Source organism: Panthera tigris, chromosome B2, assembly GCF_018350195.1.
Source record: "Panthera tigris isolate Pti1 chromosome B2, P.tigris_Pti1_mat1.1, whole genome shotgun sequence".
In the NCBI taxonomy this organism is placed as follows: domain Eukaryota; kingdom Metazoa; phylum Chordata; class Mammalia; order Carnivora; family Felidae; genus Panthera; species Panthera tigris.
Genome location: NC_056664.1, coordinates 97505073 through 97529342, shown reverse-complemented (window position 1 = coordinate 97529342; position 24270 = coordinate 97505073). Strand labels below are relative to the sequence as shown.

At 42.1% G+C, this 24270-nt stretch overlaps 1 protein-coding gene across 9 annotated transcripts in view; it reads right to left on the bottom strand.

The window, feature by feature from the left end:
- ARMC2 (armadillo repeat containing 2) overlaps positions 1-24270 on the bottom strand; it is a 138811-nt gene that overhangs the window by 97701 nt on the left and 16840 nt on the right. For all 9 annotated transcript variants that reach the window (XR_006217787.1, XR_006217789.1, XR_006217786.1 and 6 more), the window contains 3 exons: positions 23710-23881; positions 16617-16824; positions 2495-2571 (listed from right to left, as the gene is read on the bottom strand). Coding sequence is in view for 4 of the 9 variants with exons in the window: in XM_007078746.3 (XP_007078808.2) it covers positions 2495-2571; positions 16617-16824; positions 23710-23881 (457 nt within the window). In the remaining 5 variants the exon portion in view is untranslated. The remainder of the gene's footprint in view (positions 1-2494; positions 2572-16616; positions 16825-23709; positions 23882-24270) is intronic.

Below are 24270 nucleotides of genomic sequence, written 5' to 3'. Positions count from 1 at the left end.
CGGGTTCACAATCCCTTATCCAAAGCCTTTGGAGCAGACGTGGTTTGGGATTCAAAAAGTTTTGAACCTTAGTAAGGCAAAATGGTACACGCACTGCATATTACACACCACCCCCAGTAGGGTCTTCCGGCAGCACCCTGCAGCAAGATATGTGCATATTCACACCAATAAAAGAAAGACTAATCTTAGCCTACCATCAGTTCAGGTCAGGCACGGCCAGTAAATGAGTCTGAAAAATACTTCAGCTTTCAGAGCATTCCCAAGCTGCAGCTTTGGGATTTCAGAACCGTAGGTAATGGATGCTAGACCACCATCTCAATCTTTTGGGTCATTACTTTTATGAGCCTACCCTAACCTTGATAAATTACAGGTACGGAGTCTAAAAGTAAACCTGAATATTCAAGCAGAATACATGGCTGCTCATAGTCCCAAGTATCTGACACAAAGTCCAAAGAATGTGAATAAAGTCAACATATATCAAGGCAAGTGAAAAGCCAGAAGATAATAACTCAGACAAATAATTTAATCACCAAATATTTATGACATACTTAAGTTTACTAGAAATACAGACTCCAAGTCCAAGAAGTCCAAATCAGCATTTTTACCTCCTATGCAATACGCTGTTAAATAAAACAGCTCTGCGAGAAACCGTGATTATTAATCTGCTTCTCAGGACAAACAAAATCAATAACATGCTCACCCTGGGAAGAACTGACTTACAGGGGGGAGCCAGAAATCACCGAACAGTTTGTTTAACCTTGGGAAAGGAAAGGTTCTTGCAGGCCCTTCCGACGTGTCTCCTCTCAGAGAAGTGAACCAGACACTGTGGCTAAGGGTTCAGCTCTCTCCCAAGAATCAGTGTGAGTGGTGGTGCCCAGCCCCAGCCTTTCCACGTCTTCCCCGCCTTGTGCCCCTCCCCCAACTCTGCTTTCCGCAAAAATCCCATTTTATATACTTAACCAGTCTCCATTCTAGCAACTGAAGCATGGAATCCTGTGATTACTCTTTAAGATTTACAAAAACTAATAAATAAACTTTGCCTCAGTCTTGGGCAACAACCTAATATTTTAGAAAGCACTTTCCTCTAGGTTCACAGTTTGCTAAATATAAAAATTATGATTCAACAGGAAATTGGGTAAGTCAAGCAGAAATTTCAGCATGTTTTTGACGATTTTGCTGTCTCAGTGGTTATAGGTTTTAACCACAGCTTTGAGTTCTGGATACAAAAACTTGACACAATGTTTATTGGCTGATGTTTTTAGCAAGTAAGTGTAAAATCCTTAGCAACAATTCTGATGTGGAAATCAGCCTAAGATTTTCCTGAGTGTTACAGAAATTCCCATTGGCCACAAAAGTCATTTTATTGATAAGAAGTTAGTTGTGAAAGTAATAAAATACTTTTCGAGCTCGATAGTTTGGTTTCATAAAATTTCATGTGCACAAAAATAGTGCGAAGAATATAACAAACACCTGTGTACCCACAAATAGTTTGGTCAAATATGAATCGTATTTTTAGCCTCTCCCTTATTTCAAAGAAATAAACATTACAGATATAGGTGCCTCCCCCTGTCCATTCCCCCTCCTTCCTCTCCCTCCAACGGTCACTGCCATTCTAAATTTCTTTGTTTTTAGTGTTTATTTATTTTTGAGACAGAAAGAGAAAGAGTGTGAGTCGGGGAGGGGCAGAGAGAGAAGGAGACACAGAATCTGAAGCAAGCTCTAGGCTCTGAGCTGTCAGCACAGAGCCTGACGCAGGGGCTTAAACTCACGAACCATGAGATCATGACCTGAGCTGAAGTCAGATGCTTAATTGACTGAGCCACCCAGCATCCCGGGTCACTGCCATTTTAAATCAGGTGGTTATTTTTATCATGTTTGACTTTACATGTCACCACCTGGATCTGCATCCATAAACAGCATAATGTCATTGTTTCTGCAACTTAATGTTTTCATGTAATATTATGTGCACTCATTTCAGTCAATATTATAAGTGTAGTCTAATTCATGTTTCTAACTGCTATATTTCATTGCATGAATACATTTTGCATCATTTCTAGCCTGTGATTTATATTGTCATATATTTTTTTCTCAAACAGATTAAAGCCCCAAAAGGCTGAATTCACACAGTCAATACAGTTTCCTTTAAGTGAGCAATGATTTTGAACTCAGGTTTTGAACTTAAGAACTATGTCAGTGTCAGGTTTTACAATTTTCCAAGTGCTTTTACAAAATAATTTCTTGTACAATCACTAATACTGTAATCTATAAATGTTTGGGGCACTAGAACTGGGTAATGGTAAGAATTTTAAGACTTGTAAAAATAATAAAAAATTTATAAAAACAAATGTTGATGTGAGACCAAGTTGGACAAAGTTACTAGAGTTTTCAAACAGAGAGCCGACAGCAGACATGTTCAGTGTAAATGTCTTTCCTACAAATGGAGATGCTGATGAGGAAGGAGCACTGGAGACCTTTAAGAACACAAGCACCTCACCTGCTCTGGCTTCCAGTCGGCTCACGTCTGAGCTGCTGGAATATGATGAGGCTCTCGAACACCTCTTCCCCTGCTCCCTAGGAGGAAGAGGAATACGCACACCATTCAGCACAAAAACCAAAGTATTTCTCTTTCTATAAGTGTAGAGCTGGTTATATGTAGCTTGTCAAGAAACCACAGAGAATTGTTTATAAGATGTGGTTTGATACTCTATATCCCTTTAATCATAACATTGATTTCCAACTAAGATTTATTAATCAAAAAACAAGTCGGATTTGCTTAAAATATTAAATATAGTTACTAGAAACACCAAAAAGTAAATAAATAAATAAATACATAGATACATACATACATACATCCTAAGTTTACTTTGCAAATCAAAAAACTGATAAGGATATACACCACAAGAGGTCACTGTTACAATAAGAAAGAACTCTGGTATGCAGGAATCACAAAAGACCAGCATTCAGGAGCTATAAGAGGCCCTTCTTCTCTCTCCCTGCACACAAGAATTATTCCCAAATTGGTCAGATGTGCCCAAGGTCAAAAAGCAGGGTCAGGTGTGGAGCCCAGGTCTCATAATTTCCAATTCACAGTTCCTTCTACTTCATCACAGAGTATTCTGTTTCCATTTTAAAAATTCATTAGTGTTCCTCAAAATGCTTTATTTTTAGAAACAGTCTAAATGTGAAAAAATTGAAGGTAAATTCAGGAAGCCCCCAGATGATAATATTTTGTGTTCCAAATAAAAGACTAGTGGCTAGCCATTAGCAGGATTATATTGCCCCCGACTCCACCCCCCCCCACCCCGCCTTTTTAAGGTTATAGTTAATGTAGAGACCATCTGGGAAGGATACAACTTTTCTTTAGCTACAGTGATACTTAAAAGCACTTATTTTAAACATCTGTACAAAATTCCAAGGTAAAAAACACTGAGAGCAAGTTTTACAACATTTTTTTTTATCAAAAAATCACAAAGAATGGATATACTTGTGGCCAGAGTCATTCACAAGCATCCAAATGTGTGCCTGTGCAATAAGATTCCTAGGAAATGTTCAAAGCTACGTCCTGGCCCTTGGCTTTTACTGCTGCCCTAAAGATTAGCTTCTCCAAATATCACTTTTTTCCATAAAATGTCCTTTTTTAAAAAACATTTGACACTTCGTTTTATCATTTAGTAGACTAAAGATCAAGCTAATCTTCCTCAAAATGTCTAATTATTTCATACTCTGAGACAATTGCTTTATTTTTATTCAGTGTAAAAACATAGATCTGGTAGCAAGATCTCCTTGGCGAATCAAAGAAAGAGTGTGGGGTTGAGATGGATCTTCTTTGTCAACACTCTAAGAGTTGAGATTCAAATGGAACAGATCTCAAAGAAGACAAAAATAAAGTAAATCTACCCTATGAGAAGGTAAAATACCAAGAGTGTCACAGGGTGTGAGGCCAAGGAAGTTCTCACACTCATCACTCCTAGAAATAACAAGAAAGTCTGAGAACAATAGAGGCAAGTCCTTCTTTTCACTATTGTCCTAAGCAACTACTGAAATCAAGCAGGATAGTTTTCAACTAATAGCTTTCCAAAGTCACTGGTCCACTCCCTCTGAGTCATGGCCAGTGATGAGGTTGCCTCCCTAAATACCACATTTATGTATCCCCACTTCTGGGTGGGGGGAAAAAAAAGAAGGGTCCTTTTTCTTATGATATACCAAAGTTCAACAGTGCTGGGTCTGACTAATTCTCAAAAAGAGCATGGATTGGGATCTACTAATACCCTCCATGATCATCAGTATACAGTGATTGAGTTTGCAGGCTCTGAATCCAAACTCCCTGGGTCCTGGGTCCAACACTTATCAGCTATGTGGATTTGGGCCACTTACTTAAGCTTTTAGCCTTGGTTTTCTAATCTTAATATGAGGGCAATTCCTCTCCTTAGTACAGTGACTGGTACGTTTGAAGAACTTAACAGTCAATGTTAGTATTTTCTTTTGTTCTGGGTCAACAAGCACCTGTCTGAATAATCCAATGCTGTATGTTATTGTGATAAAGAATATATGAAGAGTTGCCCTGAAGAAGTCTAAAATCTACTTGAAGGAATTAAGCACCTTTTTTTTTTAATGGAAAATTCCAATGGAGTCTCTAATCAAGTACTAGACTGTGAAAGTCAGCAGTTTATAAGAACTGGAGGGATGCTGACAAGGAAGCGATTAGTGAGAGGGAGATGTGGGCCACAAAGGGGGTCTTAAAGAATAAAAGTTGAACCAGCAAGTGATAACACTACTCTCAGGAGAGAAGCATGAGCAGCCTGGTACTCAGAGTAAGGGATAATTGCACAGGGCCAGCAAGGAAGGAATAGGAGGTTTCTGCTGGGACATACAGGGAACAGCTGCCTGAAACTCTGGGTAGAGGCAATGGGCTGGTCTGTTGGGCAGTAAGGAGCTGTCTTAGGTTCTATCGCAAGGAAGTAATGGGATCTGGGGTTGTGCCAAGAACATTTAGGAGACTTGGAGACAAGGTAACAAGAACTAATTCTTCGGGGGCGCCAGTGGGACTGGAGAAAACAACAAATTGAAGAGATTCTATAAATGAAAAGCTGATAGGATTGGTGGTTGATTTCAGGTAGAAGAAAGGACAGAAAGTGCCCTTGGAGAAGCAGGATAGCAGGGTTGCCATCAACAGAAATGGGAAGGTTAGGGGGTAGAACAGTTTGAGGAGTAAAGCACACGTGAGGTTTGCCATATTGATTTCAGGTGAAAAATGGAGTATCGGCAAAGAAGATGCGGAAATCAGGAAAAGAGTTCTGTTAAAGCTCAGAGTGGTATATAGGGACTAGAGTCATCAGGTTTGTGGCTTGGAGACCAGAATCTCAGGACAAGGCCTTGTCAAATACTCATATAAAGGATCGCAAGGGGAAAAGGAGTGCAAAGGAAGAAGAGAAATAAAATATGTTCTCATGCATCTCAAGCATGCTGAGAAGATAGGCATGACTAACTCAGGTCAAAGAAGACGAAAACTGAGGAAGAACTGTCTAGTCTGACCAGGGTATGCCTCACAGGGCTTCTGGGGAGCAGTACAGAAGTCCCACAATAGGAGTGAGGTGGGGAGAGGGGCATCAAGAAAAGAAAATCCTCTCCCTGCCAGAGAAGAGAAGAATGGGTGGCCTTATAGTTAGTGGAAATCTGTTCTCCTGTAACTTCCTGGTTCTATGTACTAAATGGAGCCATATGAAACACATCTTTATCCTTCTTCCTCTTGACAATCCTTCACATATTTAAAAATGTGGTGTGACCACTTAACATCATCTCCTATGGTTTAAATCCCATGGTTCAATTAGCATACTAATTAGCTGTGTGACTCCAGGTCCGTTTTCCAAACCAGGAAAGCTTTGGTTTCCTCATCTATATATGAGGGGGTGGTAAATAATAGTAACCCTCTATATAAGGTTGTCGAGAGAATTAAATGATCCAATGTGGGATTGCTAGCAGGATTCCAGGTACCTAGTAAGTACCCAGTAAATGTTTACTGTTATTACAGCTGCCATCACTGATGTCAGCGACGAATTTCTCCAGTCCCTCAATGCATCCTCATGGGATGTGGTTTCAAATCTCTTTGCCAGCCTATTCAGTTACTCTGAGTGAGTGGCAGTTTGTCGGGATCCATTAAGAGTCTGGAACCCGGCACTGAGATAAAGGTATGGCCTGAGGAACAAAGAAGAGAGATTCTAAATAATGCAGCCTAGAGCTACATTAGTGGTTTTGGTGGTCACATCACAGTGTTGGTCAATTCTTGTTTTTTTCTCACATATGCAGCAAATGCAGATTTTCTCCATCCGTGGTGGATTCATTAAATTTCACAGTTATATTTGGCAAAGGGTTCCTGTCTATCAGATGTTTCTGTATTTTGATTCAGTCATCCAGTATAATTGTTCTTCTTCCCAGCTTCCTGTCCCATGTTGTCAAAGACCATAATTAATTTTCGTGCAATGATTTTTGATGTCCAATAATAAAACAATTCCAAAAATCATTCTTTAAAGCTCTTTTGTGAAATTCTTCTAGGAGGCAGAATAACACCATTTAATTAGTTATGGTGTCTTCATCTACAAATAACAATAACAACAACAAAAACCTAATTCTAACAGACTTACCCCAAAAATGGAATATACTGGCTCATATAATCTAAAAGTTAAACACTAGGGTGGGTTTTAGGTGTGGTGTGATCAGGGCTTTGGCTCCATCTTTCTGCAGTTCTATCGGTTCTGCCCTTCCTTCGTTTTGTAATCAGGCTGGAGTAGTGAAGAAGGTGAAATGGTTGTATGGCATTCCCAGGCCTCTGATCTACTACCAATCAGAGCAAAAGTAAGGTGTTCTCTTCCCAGTCACTGACTGGAGTCCTACATTTCACTCTGAACACCAGAACCAAGTTCTGTCGTCAAGGCAATGCCACACACAGGCTGACTGCTCATCCACCAATCAGTCACAATAGCAACACCTACTTTTGGACCACATACGCACTGAAGAAATAGAGTATATTTCTTTAAAAATATTCTAAAACTCAGATTTCTCTATTATTTAGACAGGTTTTTCAATTATTTTGATTAAGTCAGAGTTCAGCAAACGTTTTCTTAAAGAGCCAGACAGTATATATTTTACACTTTGCAGGCCAAATGGCAAAATAGAAGCTATTATGTAAGTACTTTTGTAACCATTTAAGTGTAATGACTTAAAGATGTATAAACCATTCTTAGCTCAAGGGCTGTATAACAGAACAAAACAAAACAGGTGGCTGGCCAGATTTGGCTCCTGGGCTGTAGTTTGTTGACTCCTGCTTTAAAGCAGAACTATAAAGACATTAAGAAGGATTTGGAAGCGAGGGGGGAAAAAAGCAATAAATTTATTTCCATTTGGAAAAAAATCACATGTAAGAAAATGGGAAAGAAAATTTTAAAGGTACGTTTAAAATTTTAAAGCCTATTTAAATTTTAAATGGCTAATTATCATAAGCATACGATAAAAAGAAAATTTAGCAAATTTTGAGCTAAACTTTCCTTACCCTAAGAAAAAGACACTTCATTTTTAGAATTAGACTCAAGTTGTATAGATTCAAGTCAGGAAGTAAATATTTTAGGCTTTGCAGCCACACAGTCTCTACAGCTACCCAACTTGGCTGCTGAAGTGGGCAAGCAGCCACAGACAATAGGTGAATGAATGGGTGTGGCTGTGTTCCAATAAAACCTTACTTACAGAAACAGGTAATAGGCTGGATTTGGCTCACGGGGCTCAGTTTGCTTACCCCTGCTTTGTAATCTCTTTAGATTCTTTGACTGCAATTTGAGAAGGCCATCACCAAGGAGTTGCGGTGGGGGGGGGGGGGGGGGGGACTTTAATCATGTTTTCATAGCCTGAAGCCTCAGACATATAGTTTCCAGACATATTAGCATTCTGTCTTAATAACTAATGTTAAAAATAGAATTCTACTTAAACAGCTACATACAAACATAACGAAATTGAAAAACATGATTTTAAAGAAATGCTCATACGATCAAAATTTTAAGTCTTCCAAGGTTTGTGGCCCAAGATTTAAAAAGCACATATTTAGAAATTCTACAGATAATCTCAATACCCTGTTTGGTAATCACTAAGAGGTTATTCTTCGAGTGGTACTTGCACAAACTTGATTAGATATGGCTTCGTAGCTAACCATGTTAGCTTAACTTAGTGAAGCTCAAATTCCCCTAGCTTATGCCCACCAACTCCAGTTATTCAAGACAGCACAGGGGAAGTGCCCTGCAGGTCCGCACCATTCCAGGGACTATCCAAAATGACCAAACGGAAGAATTCCCCTCAAAAGAATCTCCAGGAAATAACAACAGCTAACAAACTGATCAAAAAGGATTTAAACAATATAACAGAAAGTGAATTTAGAATAATAGTCATAAAATTAACCACTGGGCTTGAACAGTGTAGAGGACAGCAGAGAATCTATTGCTACAGAGATCAAGGGACTAAGGAATAGTCAGGAGGAGCTAAAAAATGCTATAAACGAGCTGCAAAATAAAATGGAAACGACCATGGCTCGGATTGAAGAGGCAGAAGAGAGAATAGGTGAACTAGAAGATAAAACTATGGAAAAAGAGGAAGCTGAGAAAAAGAGAGATAAAAAAAATCCAGGAGTATGAGGGGAAAATTAGAGAACTAAGTGATGCACTAAAGAGAAATAATCTATGCATAATTGGTATTCCAGAGGAGGAAGAGAGAGGGAAAGGTGCTGAAGGGGTACTTGAAGAAATAATAGCTGAGAACTTCCCTGAACTGGGGAAGGAAAAAGGCATTGAAATCCAAGAGGCACAGAGAACTCCCTTCAGACGTAACTTGAATCGATCTTCTGCACGACATATCATAGTGAAACTGGCAAAATACAAGGATAAAGAGAAAATTCTGAAAGCAGCGAGGGATAAACGTGCCCTAACATATAAAGGGAGACCTGTAAGACTCAAATTCCCCTAGGTTAGAGTGCAAGTCCACGGCTTCAAGACACCTCAGGCGAAAAGCCTGTGACTTCCCACGGTGGTAGCTATGGGGGCTTCCTTGTCCAGGAGAGGAGCTGTGGCTGCCCTCTTCCAGAGCGAGTCACTGCCCATGCTGGTTCTGGGCACCTGCACCTTCCGTTCTCTGTTTCCTCCCTCACGTCCTAGCGGGGTACTGACACACGGCCATCTTCTGCCAGAACTGCTGCAACCACTGCTTCTCAGTGGGCTCCTTTGTCCCAGGCTCTCCCCTCTCCCTGCCCTTCACTCTGCTGCCAGAGTCCGTCTTGTCTTCTGCTGAAAACCTGTCAGTGGCTCCCTGCAGTCTACAGCCTCCGGACCCATGCTCCTGCCGCACCGGGCCACCTGCCTTTCTTTGAACCTGCTGCCACCAAGTCAAACATCCTCAGCTTCTGCCGTTCTGTTAGCAAAAAGCACAATGTCCGACCTCGACGGAAAGTGAGCCACAAGAGGCATCCCAAAACCACGCACCCCAGGTCGCTCCCCTGATCTTCAGGTCAGAATGAAGTGCTCTCACATCTAAACTCCCAGGGCACAGCTTCCAGCTCTGCTTCCGTTCCCCCAGCATCGGAGTTCATCACTGAACAGTGCTTCCAAAACTTTCGTGTGCATTCACTTCATCTGGATATCTTCTAAAAACGCAGATTCCAATCCAACAGGTCTGGGATGGGGCCCGAGATTCTGCATTTGTAACTATCTCCCAGGTGATGCTGACGTTGCTCTTCCAGAGCCCACACCTGAGCAGCCAGCCTGCTGCCGTGCAAGCGCTTCATGGGCAGGGTCCATTTCTCTGTCTCCCACCACCGCCCCCCCAACCCCGACCCCTCAGCTTTGCTTACCGAGAAATGCTTATCAAATGGAAACGGTGGAGTAAGGTGGGACTCTACAAAATCCTCCTGGCCAGTGCTTGTTTTTTCCAAATGGAAACAGTTTTTCAGGCACATTACCCTTAACTTCTTAAAATAATAATGACTTCATTATTTTTGAAAACAAAAATGATTCATTTATTAATTTTTTAAGGCCAGGCAATATAAGAAAGTACAAAGAAGATTTTTCAAAAAACCATCCAGGACCCAACCACCCATAAGTATTAATATGTGGTAAACATCATTGCAGACATATTTTGCATATAGTCAGATGAAAAGAGAAAAGAAAGAAGAGGGACTTGGAGGGAGGGCAGTAAAGGGCACATATAAATGGGATCATACCATACATGTCATTGTAATTTTAAAGTATTAAGTATAAATTTTACTTGAATTTAACAGAGAAAGAGAAATTGAGATGAAACTGAAGGAATTGTAGAACTTCAGATGAATGGGTCTTCCCAAGAGATATTAGTTTCTAAAAGATCTCTCTGAAGTTAAGAAAAAAAAATAATGAAAAACATTAGGATGCTGAAGTATTCTTTTTAAAATTTATATTTCACTTCCAGACTGTAGCTACTGACAAATCTACTTCCTCTCATGAAGTGAAATAATTAGTACTCACACTTCTTCCCAAGTACTGGTTTCGGTTATTTACATTACTATTACATCATCGTTTCTGTTCCATAGCCATCATTTTCAGACTTTTAACTCACTATGAAAATAAAGTCAATACTCACCATGAATGCCTTTACCATAGCTTCTTCATTTCAGAATTTTGACTTGTCAATTTGATGTCAAGACTTTTCTAGAAAGTGCATGTGTACTATAGTCCCCAAGTTCATTCACATCTGGAAATGTCTATCTGTGGTCTTTGTACTGAAAAACAACTTGGCTGGCGATACAGTCTTGGGTTATCCTTCTTATACTTAGAACTTCATTGACACTACTTCACTGTCTTCTGACACTCAGAGGTGCTCTAATAAAGCCAGAGGCAGCCTGCCTCTTCCTCCTTCTATGTGACTCACTTGTGCAGCCTGAATGGTCATAGGATACCTTCTTCCATTTATCCACCCAATCAACAATTACTAATTGAGTGTGTACTATGTCCCGGGTATTCTAGTGCCAAACACTGTCGGAAGTATCTCAGTGTGGAGTATTCCGCCTCAAACTTTGTTGGGGCAGGATGTGTCCATTGAGGTTCAGATTCAAATTTTTATTTCAGGAAGTTGTCTCTTCCGTTCTCAATTGGTTCTTGTGAGTACCAAAGGAGTTAATGCATGTAAATCACTTGGAAGAGTGGCTGGCACTTAGCTGAAAGTAAGATAGTACTAGGAGGGGGCGTGGAAGAGGACCCTCTCCTTCAGGAATACCAATGCCATGCCTCCCGTATCAATTTCAATTGCTCCACTCATTTCATACCTTTTCATTCATTTCTTTCTGTGTGGTTTCTTCTAACCTGTACACCATGTCTCATTACATTTTCAACTGTTTTCATTCTCACTTTATTTCTAATATGACTTTATTCTCCATGTTTACACATTTTTCTTTCATTTCTTGAGAACTGAAAACATATTTTTCATCTCTTTAGGTTGGCTTAGAATCTCTAATTTGAATTCTTATAACCCAAAGAAGAGCTCCTTTTTCCTTTTTATTTTTTTTTTTTTATTTTTATTTTTTTCAAATTTTTTTTTTTTCAACGTTTTTTATTTATTTTTGGGACAGAGAGAGACAGAGCATGAACGGGGTGGGGGCAGAGAGAGAGGGAGACACAGAATCGGAAGCAGGCTCCAGGCTCCGAGCCATCAGCCCAGAGCCTGACGCGGGGCTCGAACTCACGGACCGTGAGATCGTGACCTGGCTGAAGTCGGACGCTTAACCGACTGCGCCACCCAGGCGCCCCTTCTTTTTCCTTTTTAAAAAAAAATTTTTGACACTATGGAAAACTGTTCTAACTCTTGTTTTTAGAGGGCAGTTCCTTTTGTGATCCATTTTCTTCATCTGTCTTTTGTTATGTTTTTTACGTATCTATGCTTGAGTCCTCTGTTAATGCTTGTCCTCATATTATCTTTAAACAGAACAATTTATTTGTTGAAGAATGAACAGGATCCACCAAGGCAGAGAGTTAGGATGTTCCGTGACTTCAACTTTAGTTAGCTTTCTCGAACAATCCATTTTCTGTTTTTTTTCTTAACCTGAAGCATGTGTTCCCTTGGTCTGGGTGTAGCAAGTTTCTGTGACTCACAGAAAAGCCCTGTTACATGATAGGCTGCTTGAGTTCTAATCTAGCAAACCCTCTTCCCCATGTATACAGACGCACACCAGCTGGAGGAGACCATCACCCTCAGCACTGTTCCCCTGTCTTTTCACCATCTGGATCTTGAATGGGGTCTTAACAGGGGCATCCCTCCTTCTTCTGTGGCTGGCTCACATCCTTAGGTTTCATTTCTTTAATTAAAGACTATTGGATATGTACCTTTCTGAACTAAGAGACTCACTCTTGGGGAAATCTGTTTCTTGCTCTATGTATGAGGAGGTCAATGTCTGCTCTCAAATTACCCCTTGTTTTCATCTACATTCCATAGACTCTGGCAGGTTAACTAGACTCTTCTGGTTGCAACATTCCAAGTGACAAGAACCTAAAGTACCGTAAGCCGTCCCTGTTAAAATAAATAAAGGAAAGAAGAGAAAGGAAAGAAGAGAGAGAGAGAGAGAGAGAGAGAAAGAGAGAAAGAGAGAAAGAAAGAAAGAAAGAAAGAAGGAAGGAAGAAGGGAAAGGAAGAAAGAAAGAAGGAAGGAAAGAAAGAAAGAAAGAAAGAAAGAAAGAAAGAAAGAACGAACATATTGGTTCACAAAACAGAGCTATCTACAATGTGGATATGGTGGTCTCAGGCACAGCTAGATCTAGGGGTATATAAATATATCATCCTTAAACTTGGTCAGTAGCTCCATTTCCTTGGCTCTGTTTACACATCACTTCCCCTCTCAGAGTTATCCTCCACGAGGCAATGAAATGGCCACTGTTGGCTCTAAGACCACATCATCTTTACCACTTACGAACTTGAAAGAGCACTTTCCTCAAAGGCTTTGGCAAAAGGCCCAGAGAGGAATTCAGCTGGCCTGTTTGGGATCATGTGCGCACCCTGAGACCAACTGCTGTGAATGGTGGGCTGGAGAACTCTGATAGCCAGTCCAGGGCCTCATAATCACCCCTGGGAAGGTATCTAGGGAACATAGAGTCCCTCTCTAAACACTGACTGAGCAGGACTTATTATACGACGCAAGGCGGCTCGCCCTCCAAAAAGAAGTATGCTAGGTAGACAAAAATAACCAAGCCCATACGCAGTGTAAAGTTTGCTCCATGTTTTGTAGTTTGGGGTTGGAACTATTTCTCTATTTCATTGATGGCATTTATTTCTGTGTTTTTCATTCTCTGCTGCTTTTGTTCAGTTTCTGCAGAATGCCTTTGCTTTACCATCTTTAACCAGAAGCCCTCATTTCTTATTTTTTTAAACGTCTATTTATTTATTTTGAGAGAAAGGGAGAGAGAGCATGCAAGCTGGGGAGGGGCAGACAGAGAGGGAGAGAGATAATCCCAAGCAGGCTGTGCACTGTTAATGCACCGCCCCACACAGGGCTCGATCCCCAAACCATGACATCGTGACTTGAGCCGAAATCAAGAGTTGGCCGCTTAACCAAATGAGCCACTCCGATGCCCTCCTCTTTTCTTATTTTTGACTCCCCAAACACTATTGTTACTTGACAACTTACAAATAAGGCTTTTAAGCCTTATCGATCATTCTACCATCTACAGTGAAAACTGGGAGGAGATGGGAATGAAGGAGCACAGTTGTTTCCATTTTACAGATTAGAAAACTGAGCCCAGCATGCAGATAAATCAAATGGCTGAGAGAGAAGTGAACCTAAATCCAAGGATCACAGCTCCTAGCAAAGAGTTCTTGACTGCTCTTGGGCTTTCCTCCTGAAGACTGCATTTCCAAACCGCAATAGTTTGAATATTTACACAGAAAGCCTTAAAAGGTTTTTAAGCAGATATATGAAAGGGTTCATCAGACTGAACCACTGGATGGATGGATAGATGGATGGTTGGACAGATGGACAGAGATATATATACATATGTATTTTAATGGAAGCTTTATTATTTTCAATCCACATGCCAACTCAAAGTAAGAGACAGTGTAGTGTTGCTACGGGGCAGGCCTGCCAAACCTTAAATGGATCCTTAAATGGACACACAGAGACTGGCGTAATTGCACCGCTGTTTGAAGATGACAGGTTGATAAGTGCTTGAGAGTATGTTCTCTTTTGGAAAGTTAAATAGTCCCCCAAGATCTTGTTTATGATGATGCCTTGCTTAGCAAATCCTTTTTCCATCACGACTGGCATAAAGTGAAACTCCAGTCCATCCCAGGTCTGAGTTGTCCATATTCTAAGTGAATTCTCGTTCACTGGAACAAACTGACCCCTTTACTCCCCAGCTGAGAAGCACTCAGTGGGAAGGGCCGCTCCCCCATTCACGGTGTAAGGACCGTGCACGGGCAGCAGGTGCTCACTTCCTCTGTCCCCTTGAAGAGACCTGCTGGTCTCCTCAAGCCGGAGTCATCTCATGCCTCCTCCTTTTCTACTTTGCATTCCCTTCCCTTCCTTCTCCTGCCAGCCCAGCTCACTGACAAGAGCCTTCATTTTCCACATTATGGTTTAAAGATGGAAAAATGTTAATTGAGTAAGGCTTTAGCATCAAAACTGGGAATACTCCACTGCATAGCAAAGATCATTTCTTGGAATTATTCACTTAAATGTTTACAAGAAACAATTATCAAGTGTCCCAGATTGATTCACAAATGCAATTAATGAAGGAATTGCTAATAGTTTCCATTTTCCGGTTTGTTTTAATCCTACTGTATAAACTGTCTTTTTGGCGCCACTCCACCAAAAACCCATCGATGATGAAAGGAGGTACAGATTCATAAAGCAGAAATGTTACTGGAAGTTAAACTTGCCAGGGTGCACTGCAAACCCAACTCAGACACAATCATTACACGACGCAAAAGCCATCCTAACAAAACAGAAAAAAAACAATTAGTGCCGCTGCCAACACCTCATAATTCTGGACAGTCAGGAAGAGGTGATTCCAGTCCCTAACTGATTTCTCCTTTGCTGTTTGTGGGATCAAATATGTAACTGAAAATGCCTTTGCTGTCCCTGACGGAAGACATAATGAACTCTGGCTTGCCAGATGATTCTGCAACATCTGAAGGTTTGCAAAATAAAATAAAGTACAATAAAATAAAACAGCTCTTGTCTGGTTTTTCCTCGTCAACTTTAATTACTATAAGGATGGGTGCAGCAAGAGAAATGTTTCCTTTTCGCTTCAGTGCTGGAGCAACACGAGCTCTCCCGCAGTCTTTCATGTGCAAGCTCTGAGGTCTGCAGCCTATTCTTACTCACCGACTGGAAAAGATTGGTTGCAATGGCCAGTTTGATGTTTTGTGCTCAGCTCCCAAAGTCCCAATTGGAAGTCATTCTCTTCCACTTAAGGAGACATTTCATTTTTCCTTTAATTTAAAAAATGTTCTGAACGCAAAGCAACATTACAAGGACCGCTGGGTTGCCTAATATAAATTCCACATGCGCGACACTCTTCAGGCTGTGTCAGCAGACAAGGTCAGTTTAGCTAAACTAACCAGCTGCCAAGCAGCCAGTTCCGGGAAAATTTTAAGCACGCTGCGTGTGTACAAGCCAAAGTCAGACCCAAAATCTAAAGTGAGGGCAACAAGCACTCGGTCTTAAAATGGCCCATGGAATTTAATCTTGTTAAGCAAATTTGAACCAGGCAATTGTCCATAATGACCCAATGGAAAGTCAAAGAAAAATATCTCTAACTGAATGACCCTGTCCAGTCCAGGACCTTCTGCCTATCTTGGCATCATTATTGGCTGGGACTGGAGAACAGAGGCTTCTCTCCCAACTCCACCCCTGACCCCTATCCCTAGTTATTCAAGGCTTCTTTAGGAAAACACCAGGGTGAGAATTCACATGGTCTATACAGTGAACATTTCTCCACAAATCTTTAATATGATAAGAAAATTGTTCCTCAATTTTTTAGGGGAAGCCCTAGAAAGCCCTGCCTAGGAACGTGGTATGAAATAAAGTAATTCCCAATAATTCATTTTATGAGGTATTAGTAGACAGATACCATGGATAACAGAAATCTATAGGATTCTTCTGTTTTAACTGTTTACCCATTGACAAAATGAATGTTTAAATCCAAGTATCTACTGGAGAATAAAATAAGTGTCCACTCTTCAATGGAATTAACAACAGTGAACTAGTCCAAAGGGAGGGAACAAGAGATTCCAGGCCAGGCAAGAATCCCAAATAACGCACAAACAGAACAATCACTCATCACTCAAAGGCTGGCTGGAACAGTCTAAAGCAAAGACTACTGACAGTCCTATCAACGCAGCATTTGGCAGGTATGAATAAACGTTTTCCCAAGAATTAAATAGGGAATGATGTAAAATCAACTCCATCTAGCCATGAAGAAAAAAAGTCTTTCCTATTCATGCATCATTAACTTAAAAATTTGTTTATGTAAAAGGGAAAATGCAAATCAATCATCTCCATAAGATAAGGAAACAAACTGGTATTGACAGTTATCCAGACCAGAAAATCAAATCAAAAGAATACTGACCCTCCACTTCTGAGATGAGATGGCAAGGATGTTGTCCCTTTAAACATTTCTTGCTCCTGAATTTCACTGAAGCCTCCATCGTAAGTTAGCTGAAGTGGGTGACTCTTTAAGTGGCCCATGGCGTTTGATTCTGTTAAATAAATCCCATTTATTTTCACCATAGGGTCCCCCTTCACAACGGTTTCTTTGGATTCCACTGTCTTCTTTGCTGTAACAATCAAGGAAATGTTTCGTCAAAGTATTTCTTACTTTAAGAATCACTATTTCAATGTTTTTTTTTTTTCAGTCTGAGAATTGGCACATTGTAAGAGTTATATGTTACTTATAACATATAAGTTATAACTTATAACATATAAGTCTGGAATTGTACGGCCAAAGCCTACCTGGACATCTACAATACCTCACCACTATTTCAGGCTTGGTGGCACCAATTCATCAGAAACGAGTGGGATCTTCTCTTGACTCTCTGAGTCTACCAGAGGACAAACACTCAAATTAGGTTTATGAATAACTCCATCCACATTTAAATACATCTGCATCCCAGAGTGATGACTCCTTTTCCTGAATTTGATCATGTTAATAATTTTTCATTCAAAAAATCTTGAGTGCCTCCATGATATCAGGCACTGGCCTACACATTCAAGATGTAGCAATGACAAAACAAAGATCCCTGACTTCTTAGGGCTTATATTCTAATAGGTATGAAGAGATAATAAATAATATACCATGATAAATGAGGTATATTATAGAATAACTGCTACGGAAAAAAAAAAAAACAAAGCATAAGTAGAAAAATGGAGAAAACTAAAGAGGATTGGGGATGGGGGCAGGTAGCAGTTTTGAACAGGGTGGGTATGGTAGGCAAACCCTTAATGGAGGCAAGGCATCTGGCTATCAGTTGATGAGGGACAATCTTCCTTGCAGAGGGATTAGCAGGTATGGAGGTCTTAAGGCAGGAGTGTGCCTGGCATGCTTAAGGCACAATAGGAGTGGAGTATGTGAGGGAGAAGAAGAAGAGAGGTGATCAGAGGGGCGGCAGCCAGATCGTGGAGGCCTTACACACCACTGCTAGGTGGTAGGAAGACAGCTTTGGCTTATAAGGCTTTCTAAAGAGGAGTAAGATAATAAGAGTTGCAAAAAGTCCAGTCTCTAAACTGAAACATCTATTGTGTCTATGACTGCAGATTCTTAAACTTGTGATACAACAGTGTTTCTTTATCAACAAATGGCCATTAGGCATAGTTCATCTGTGATGCTGCCACCACGCTTGAATCTCTGAGAGAATATTTTTTTCAAAAGGGCAGGGAGGGATCAGGTTTTATAGAAAAACACTGTTTTGCAAACACCCAAATGTCTTTTTCTGCACTTGAACGAGCAAACCAATAAAAACCAACAAAACCACTTGGTCCACTCTGACCAAGCCCCCTGCTTTCAAAACAATGCATTTCAAAACTGAAAGAAACTTTAGAGATCAGCTAGCCCAAATTTCAATTTTCAGATGAGAAAACGGAAAACCCAAATGTTAAGTGGCCAGTCTCAGTTCACAGAGCAAGTCTGGGGAGAGCCGGGACCATACAGTAGGAAGAGCGTAGGCTTTGCCCTTTCCATCAGACTTGGGGTCAAGGACTGGCTGACCTACGCAGGCAGGTCACTCAACCTTTCTCTCACCTTTCTCAGTAGTCCCCGCCTCTTAGGGATGTGGTGAGAATTAAACAATTTGGCCTAGTAAAGTGATTTACTCAAAACCCAGAAGTTATTTCATCATCATTAAGGGAACCCAAGAATCCCGACTTCTGGTCCAGGGCACGCTCAGTAGCACCACTCTGCCTTAAATATCTTTCCTACTGAATAACAAAGCACATGTTTTGTTTTAGGTCACAGAGCATCTTTAGCCTATTCCTGTATTTTAACATTTGTTTCTTTCCTTAATTTACTCCAAGGATATTTACTAGGCACTCACTGCTACATGCCAGGTGCTGCTCCAGGTGCTGGTGGTCTAACCAAGAAGTCCCAGCGGTCAAGGAGCTTCTCTTCTAGAGGGGAAACACACCCATACTCATAGGGGGAGTTGCTGCGGCCCCCTCTAACTTCACAATCTATTGGAGTGAGCTGTCACTTATTACTACAGCGAAGAGCTGCCCTGGGGCTCAGTCTTCCTCCTGATGGATGTCCACCATTAAACTGAGCATTCGTAACAATGCCCTGTGTGTCCCTGGTAAATATCTGTAGCACATTTTACTAATTTTGTAATGGATCATGGCTCAACTTCAAAAGTCTACAACAGGGGTGACTCAGTCAGTTAAGTGGCCGACTTCAGCTCAGGTCATGACCTCATGGCTCGAAGGCTCATGAGTTTGAGCCCCACGTCTGGCTCTGTGCTGACAGCTCAGAGCCTGGAGCCTGCTTCAGATGCTGTGTCTCCCTCTCTCTCTGCCCCTCCCCTGCTCGCACTCTGTCTCTCTCTCTCTCTCTCTCTCAAAAATAAACATTAAAAAAAAGAAGTCTACAACAAATAGTATTACTATACAGGAACGGTTCCATTTCACAGATATTGCTTTGGCACCTACTACATATTAGACCCTGTTTTAGGTTCTCAGGCTCTTTTCCTACTGAAAGAAATAAAGAAAACCCCTCTTCCTACTGAAGCTGCTCAGTCCAGTAGGGGAGATAGAGAGGCGGCCATGTAAAGAGAGAAATGCAGTACAGCATGGTCTGAGCCAGTAAGGGTGGTATAGAGAACAGGAGAGTCCTGAGGGGTGTGGAATTGGTCAGGGAAAGATTCATAGAGGAGGCAGAGCCTGAGAAGTATTCTTTAAGGATTAACAGGAGGCAAAAAGGAGTTCTGTGAAAAAGGAACAAAAGTCTGGAGTCAGAGTTAGCTTTATGTGCATACATGCTGTATAGTCAAGCAGGGCCCCACACAAAGAAGGGCCCTATGCTTGGCTGTTGCCATCTTGAAATTCCCAATAATTTAATAAAGAGCCCCACATTCTCATTTTGCACTGGGTCCAGCAATTATAGAGCAGCTCCTGCAAGAGGCTTGAATCAGCAGGACCAGGATGGGAAACTGCAAGGAGTTCCAAACCGCTGGTGCACAGGCTGTGGAGGGTAGGAAAAGGAGAGTCAAAAGAAGGGCCTGGAATGTTAGGCTAGATCACTATGGAGCTGTGCATGATGAGGAGCAGAGATATTATCCCCTAGGCTAGGAGTCAGCAAACTAACCACCAAATCTAGTCTGCCTCCTGTTTTCGTACTGCCTACAAACTCAGAATGGTTTTTACATTTTTAAATGGTTGGGAAGAAATCAAAAAGAGAACACTATCTTGTGTCATGCGAAAATTACAGGAAATTCAAGTTTCAGTGGCCATAAATCAGTCTATGTGGCTTTCCCACTATAACAGCAGAGTTGAATAGGTTGAGCAGAGACTATATGGCCCATGAGGTCTAAAATATTTACTCTCTGGCCCTTTACAGAAAAAGTCTGCCAACTTCTGTGCTAGGTCAGCATTTCCCAAACTGCATTTTTCAAAAGATAGATTCCACAGTCAAGTACATTTGTAAAATGCTGGGTTGAATTAAAATTAAATAGGCATCTTTACTGACCCTCAAATATGCCCATGTGCGCCAGGACTCTCCAAGAAGGAGAGGAAGCAGGCAGATTGATTTGAGTGCTGAACCACTTTTCCAAGGGAATGCTGGAACTCAGTTTGGCAAACACTCCTTTAAGGCACAGGGAGCCCTCCAAAGGGTTTTCAGCAAGAAGATGATGCAATTTGATTTTTATTTGCTTCCTGGCCCATATGGCACACACAGAAAATAATCATTTTCACGGTCCACTGGGATGAAGGGAGAAGGCGGCTGCTCACAGCCATGTGTGGTTGGCAGCTTGGTTTCTCCAGGCTCTTCTGGCTGCTCTAAGGGCTGAGGGTCATCAGTGAGCTGAGGGAGGATGAGAAAGGGGCCTAGAAGGCCAAGCACAAGGCAAGAGGTGAGAACAGAAGTGCAGCAGTGGTGGGAAAGGGAAATGCAGACCCAGAAGATGCTTAGGAAGCCTATTTAGGAAGCCTGTCGAGGGCTCTCTCTGTGAAGGCAAAGAGGGCAGGGATTGGGGGTGGGGGGGAGACTGCTCTGAGGTCTCTGTCCAGCTTGAGTAACTGGGGCAGCCTTAGCATCACTGCCATGTCCAGCTGAAAAGCCTATTTCAACACAGAGCAATTAAACTGCTGGTCCTGTGAAGATAACTACACACCTCTCTTCCCCTTTCATTTTCTTAAATCAGGAATTCCAAGCCTGCCACCACACCCCCAGCCCTGCCCGCGGCAGAGTCGGCTACAGATGACTTCACATCAAAGGAAGGGGCACACCCTCTGTCTCCAAGCACGGCTGCCTTTACACCCCAGTCACCCACCGAAAGACACCTTTACTAAACAATAGAGTCTCTGACACAAAGCCCAGGGAGCTCCTGCACAAATGACAATAATTCCAAGGCTGCAGCATTAAAATATACATGTATAACATATATAATAATATGTAACATATTTTTTTAATTGGGCAACGGTGCTTTTAAAATGACTCCGACTTTTTACTGCCATTGTTTCCTGAGTGCTGACACAGACCCCAGGGCTGATGAGCAGGGAGCACCTGCAGACAGGGTGGATAAAAGGACGGCAACAAAGACCTGTTTCTGACCGCTCGGAGGCGTGGGGATGGCCTCGGTGCTGGGAAATGACAGCCGCAGATGGCACCTCCCAAGCACAGGTGTGCTGTGGGTGCACAGTCGAGGGCCAGGCGGCCTCGAAGGGAAGGCACAGAGCCACAAGGGAAGCAAAGAAGATGGGGATGGTGGGTGAAGCACCGTCTCTCCGGTCACTCACCTGTAGACGTGAACAGCTCAGGAAGCAGCAAGGCTCCCAAGGTGAGCAACCAGGAGTTAAATGCCGCGGAGGCAGCATTCAGGCTTGATAGCAAAACATCTAGCAAACAACAGTACCGGCACACCAGCTCTACCACCCGTTTACAAGGAGTGACGCTGTTCCTCTCTAGGTCTGACCTCAACCCCTGACCCCGGACTCCAGATCCCATCCCCTCTCCTGCTGGCAGGGGCTTTGCTCCTGCAATTACCAATCCTTCCGGATCTAACTGGTCTAACTGGGGCCCTGGTGGGGGAACGGTTGAAAAGTTCCTCAGGTGATCCTAATGTGCAGCTATAGCTGAGAAACTGAAGTCAGATGAGGTCTCTCCCTCACTTAAACCCTGCCCTGGCTTTTCAGTGCAAGCAGAATAAAGTCTGGACTGGTTTCCACAGCTCGGCCCTGCCGGGCTGTGGCCTCCGCTTCTTTCACGTTCCCACGGTTAACCACCTTCCTGCCGCACTGGCCTTCCCAGCCTCCACCATCCGAGCCTCCCCCCGTCTCGGGCCTCGCTGTCCCTCAGTACGGGCACCTCATGCACAGGTTTCTATATACTTGCCTTTTTCTCCCTAGTCACGTTTCGACCCAGGGGTCACCTCCTCAAGCACATTCCAGTGCCACCTGAGCTACTCCCGCCATGACATTCTCCATCCTGTCATTTTGCATATCTTCTTCATAGCCCTCATCGGACCCAAATTATCTTATTTCTTTGTTTTCCCGTTTACTGTCTATCCCCCCTCACAAGCTCTTTGAAGGCAGGACCCTGTGAACCTAGAATGGTATCTGGCACTTAGAAGGGGTTCAATAAATATCTGATTGGCTGACTGTTAGAAAGGAAACAAACTGGGACATCGAGGTAAAGCAAGTTGCCTAATTATATATCCCGTGACAGCATCTGCTACCGTGCGACTTGAGTGCCCTGGATTGCCTATTTCCCTTTCTTCAGGACTTCTTCATGAGTCTCTTTGGCTATGTCAGGGATTACAGGGATCAGAGGGACCAGAACATGAGTAAAGTGGGCTGGGGAGACATAGGGAACTGCAGCCCATACCCCGGGCTAATGGGAGTGGATGGGTGCTACATGAAACAAAGGCCCAGGACTGCCAGATCTTCTAATTTTTTCATAAGAAGTCATAAATCTGGACGCTTCCATGAGATCTTCTACCTTTAAGTGTTGGTGACTCATTAAAAGAAAACCCTTGAATATCAAACAAGTAGGATCCTCAGGCAGTGACTTGTAACTTTTGGGATCCATCTTCAGATAATCTCCTCTCTGTGACTGTACACCTACCCCTATTCATCTTATTGATTGAAGGAGGGCCCATTCTGCAGCCCCTAGTAAAGCGGTTTTCCAACTTTTTGGACTACATGCAGTAATAATAAGTTCATAATATAAATTAATATAAGTGTAATATATAATAAATTAATAATATGACCCTGAACACACATGTACGTGACCACAGTAAGGTCTCCTTGAAGCAATACTTGCCCTACGATCTGTGATGTGCCCTGATGTCTTCCATTCTATTCTATGCTATTTCATTTTTTTTTTTTCTCTCAATACTGGTGTGATGCTCTAGACTGATTGTCATCCCACTAAAGAGACATTTCCTGCAGAATCTGAAAAACTCTTAGTGTACTCTGGACAGGGGTTGATTCCAATGGTTGGGGCACACATTAGAGCTTGAGGTTTGTAGCACCTCTGCCTCCAGGTGTAGATACCTGCCAGCAATTCTGTGGGAAAGAACTGGAAAAGCCTCCAACTTTAGCTTACTTTGTCACATGGGATTGGAAAGGTATCCTCAAAGACCTAAGCTTAGGGCACATTGTATGAATCTTTAAATGTGCCTAATGAAATGAACAACTGTTTGAACTAATTTAAAAAATCACTTATTTCTTATAGGTGAACTCCTTCATTAGAAAACACTTAACCCTAATATTCTTTTTCTAGCAAATAACTTTTTTAAAAAAACTGTGATATTTAGGTACTCTTCATGAATGCCCAGAAAAATATATGAATAATGTTTCTTCACCAGCTTTTGCATAATATTAACTAAGCGTTACTGTAAAAATCCTGTGGGGTTTGAAAAAAAGTCCTGTAAAAATAACTTGTATGTGCAAATTCAAATCACCTGCCCACCCCCAGCCCACCCCCCGGTTTAAAGGATGTCACCCAGCCTTACGCTCAGCGGGAGGAAGCGTCCTGTCAGGCAGAAGAGCCCCCTGGGAGGCCGCCCTGAATAAGCGCGCCCGGGCACTGCTTATTCTTCTCATCTTTGCAGCATCCACTGGGGGTTTGGGAAAGGAAAGGCAGGGGTCCTCCTCCGGGGCGGGAGATGCCGGAGCTTTCGGTCTCTGGAAAGAGATTTTTCAAATGATTGGCATGAGTTTCCGCATCTCAAATAAGACCCCCACCCTGGCACTGGCACTGACACCTCCAGGGGGGGCTTCCAGCTTCGCTTCACCCCGGCCACTCGATTCTACACCTCACGGGCCATTTTATCTCACGTATGTGTATGTATAGCAACTTCCCATTGCTTTTGTCAAATATATTGTATTAAATCCTCTATCGGGCTTAGCATATTTGAAAAAACAATTTATGCACGCTAGGAAACAGGTATCTGTATAAGAGACTGTAATATTGACACAGTATACTCAAAATGCTTTGTAAATTTTTGTGTTCCTGCCAGCTCAGAAAAGTTACTTAGCACCTATACATGTCAAGAATTATGTGGAATATAAAT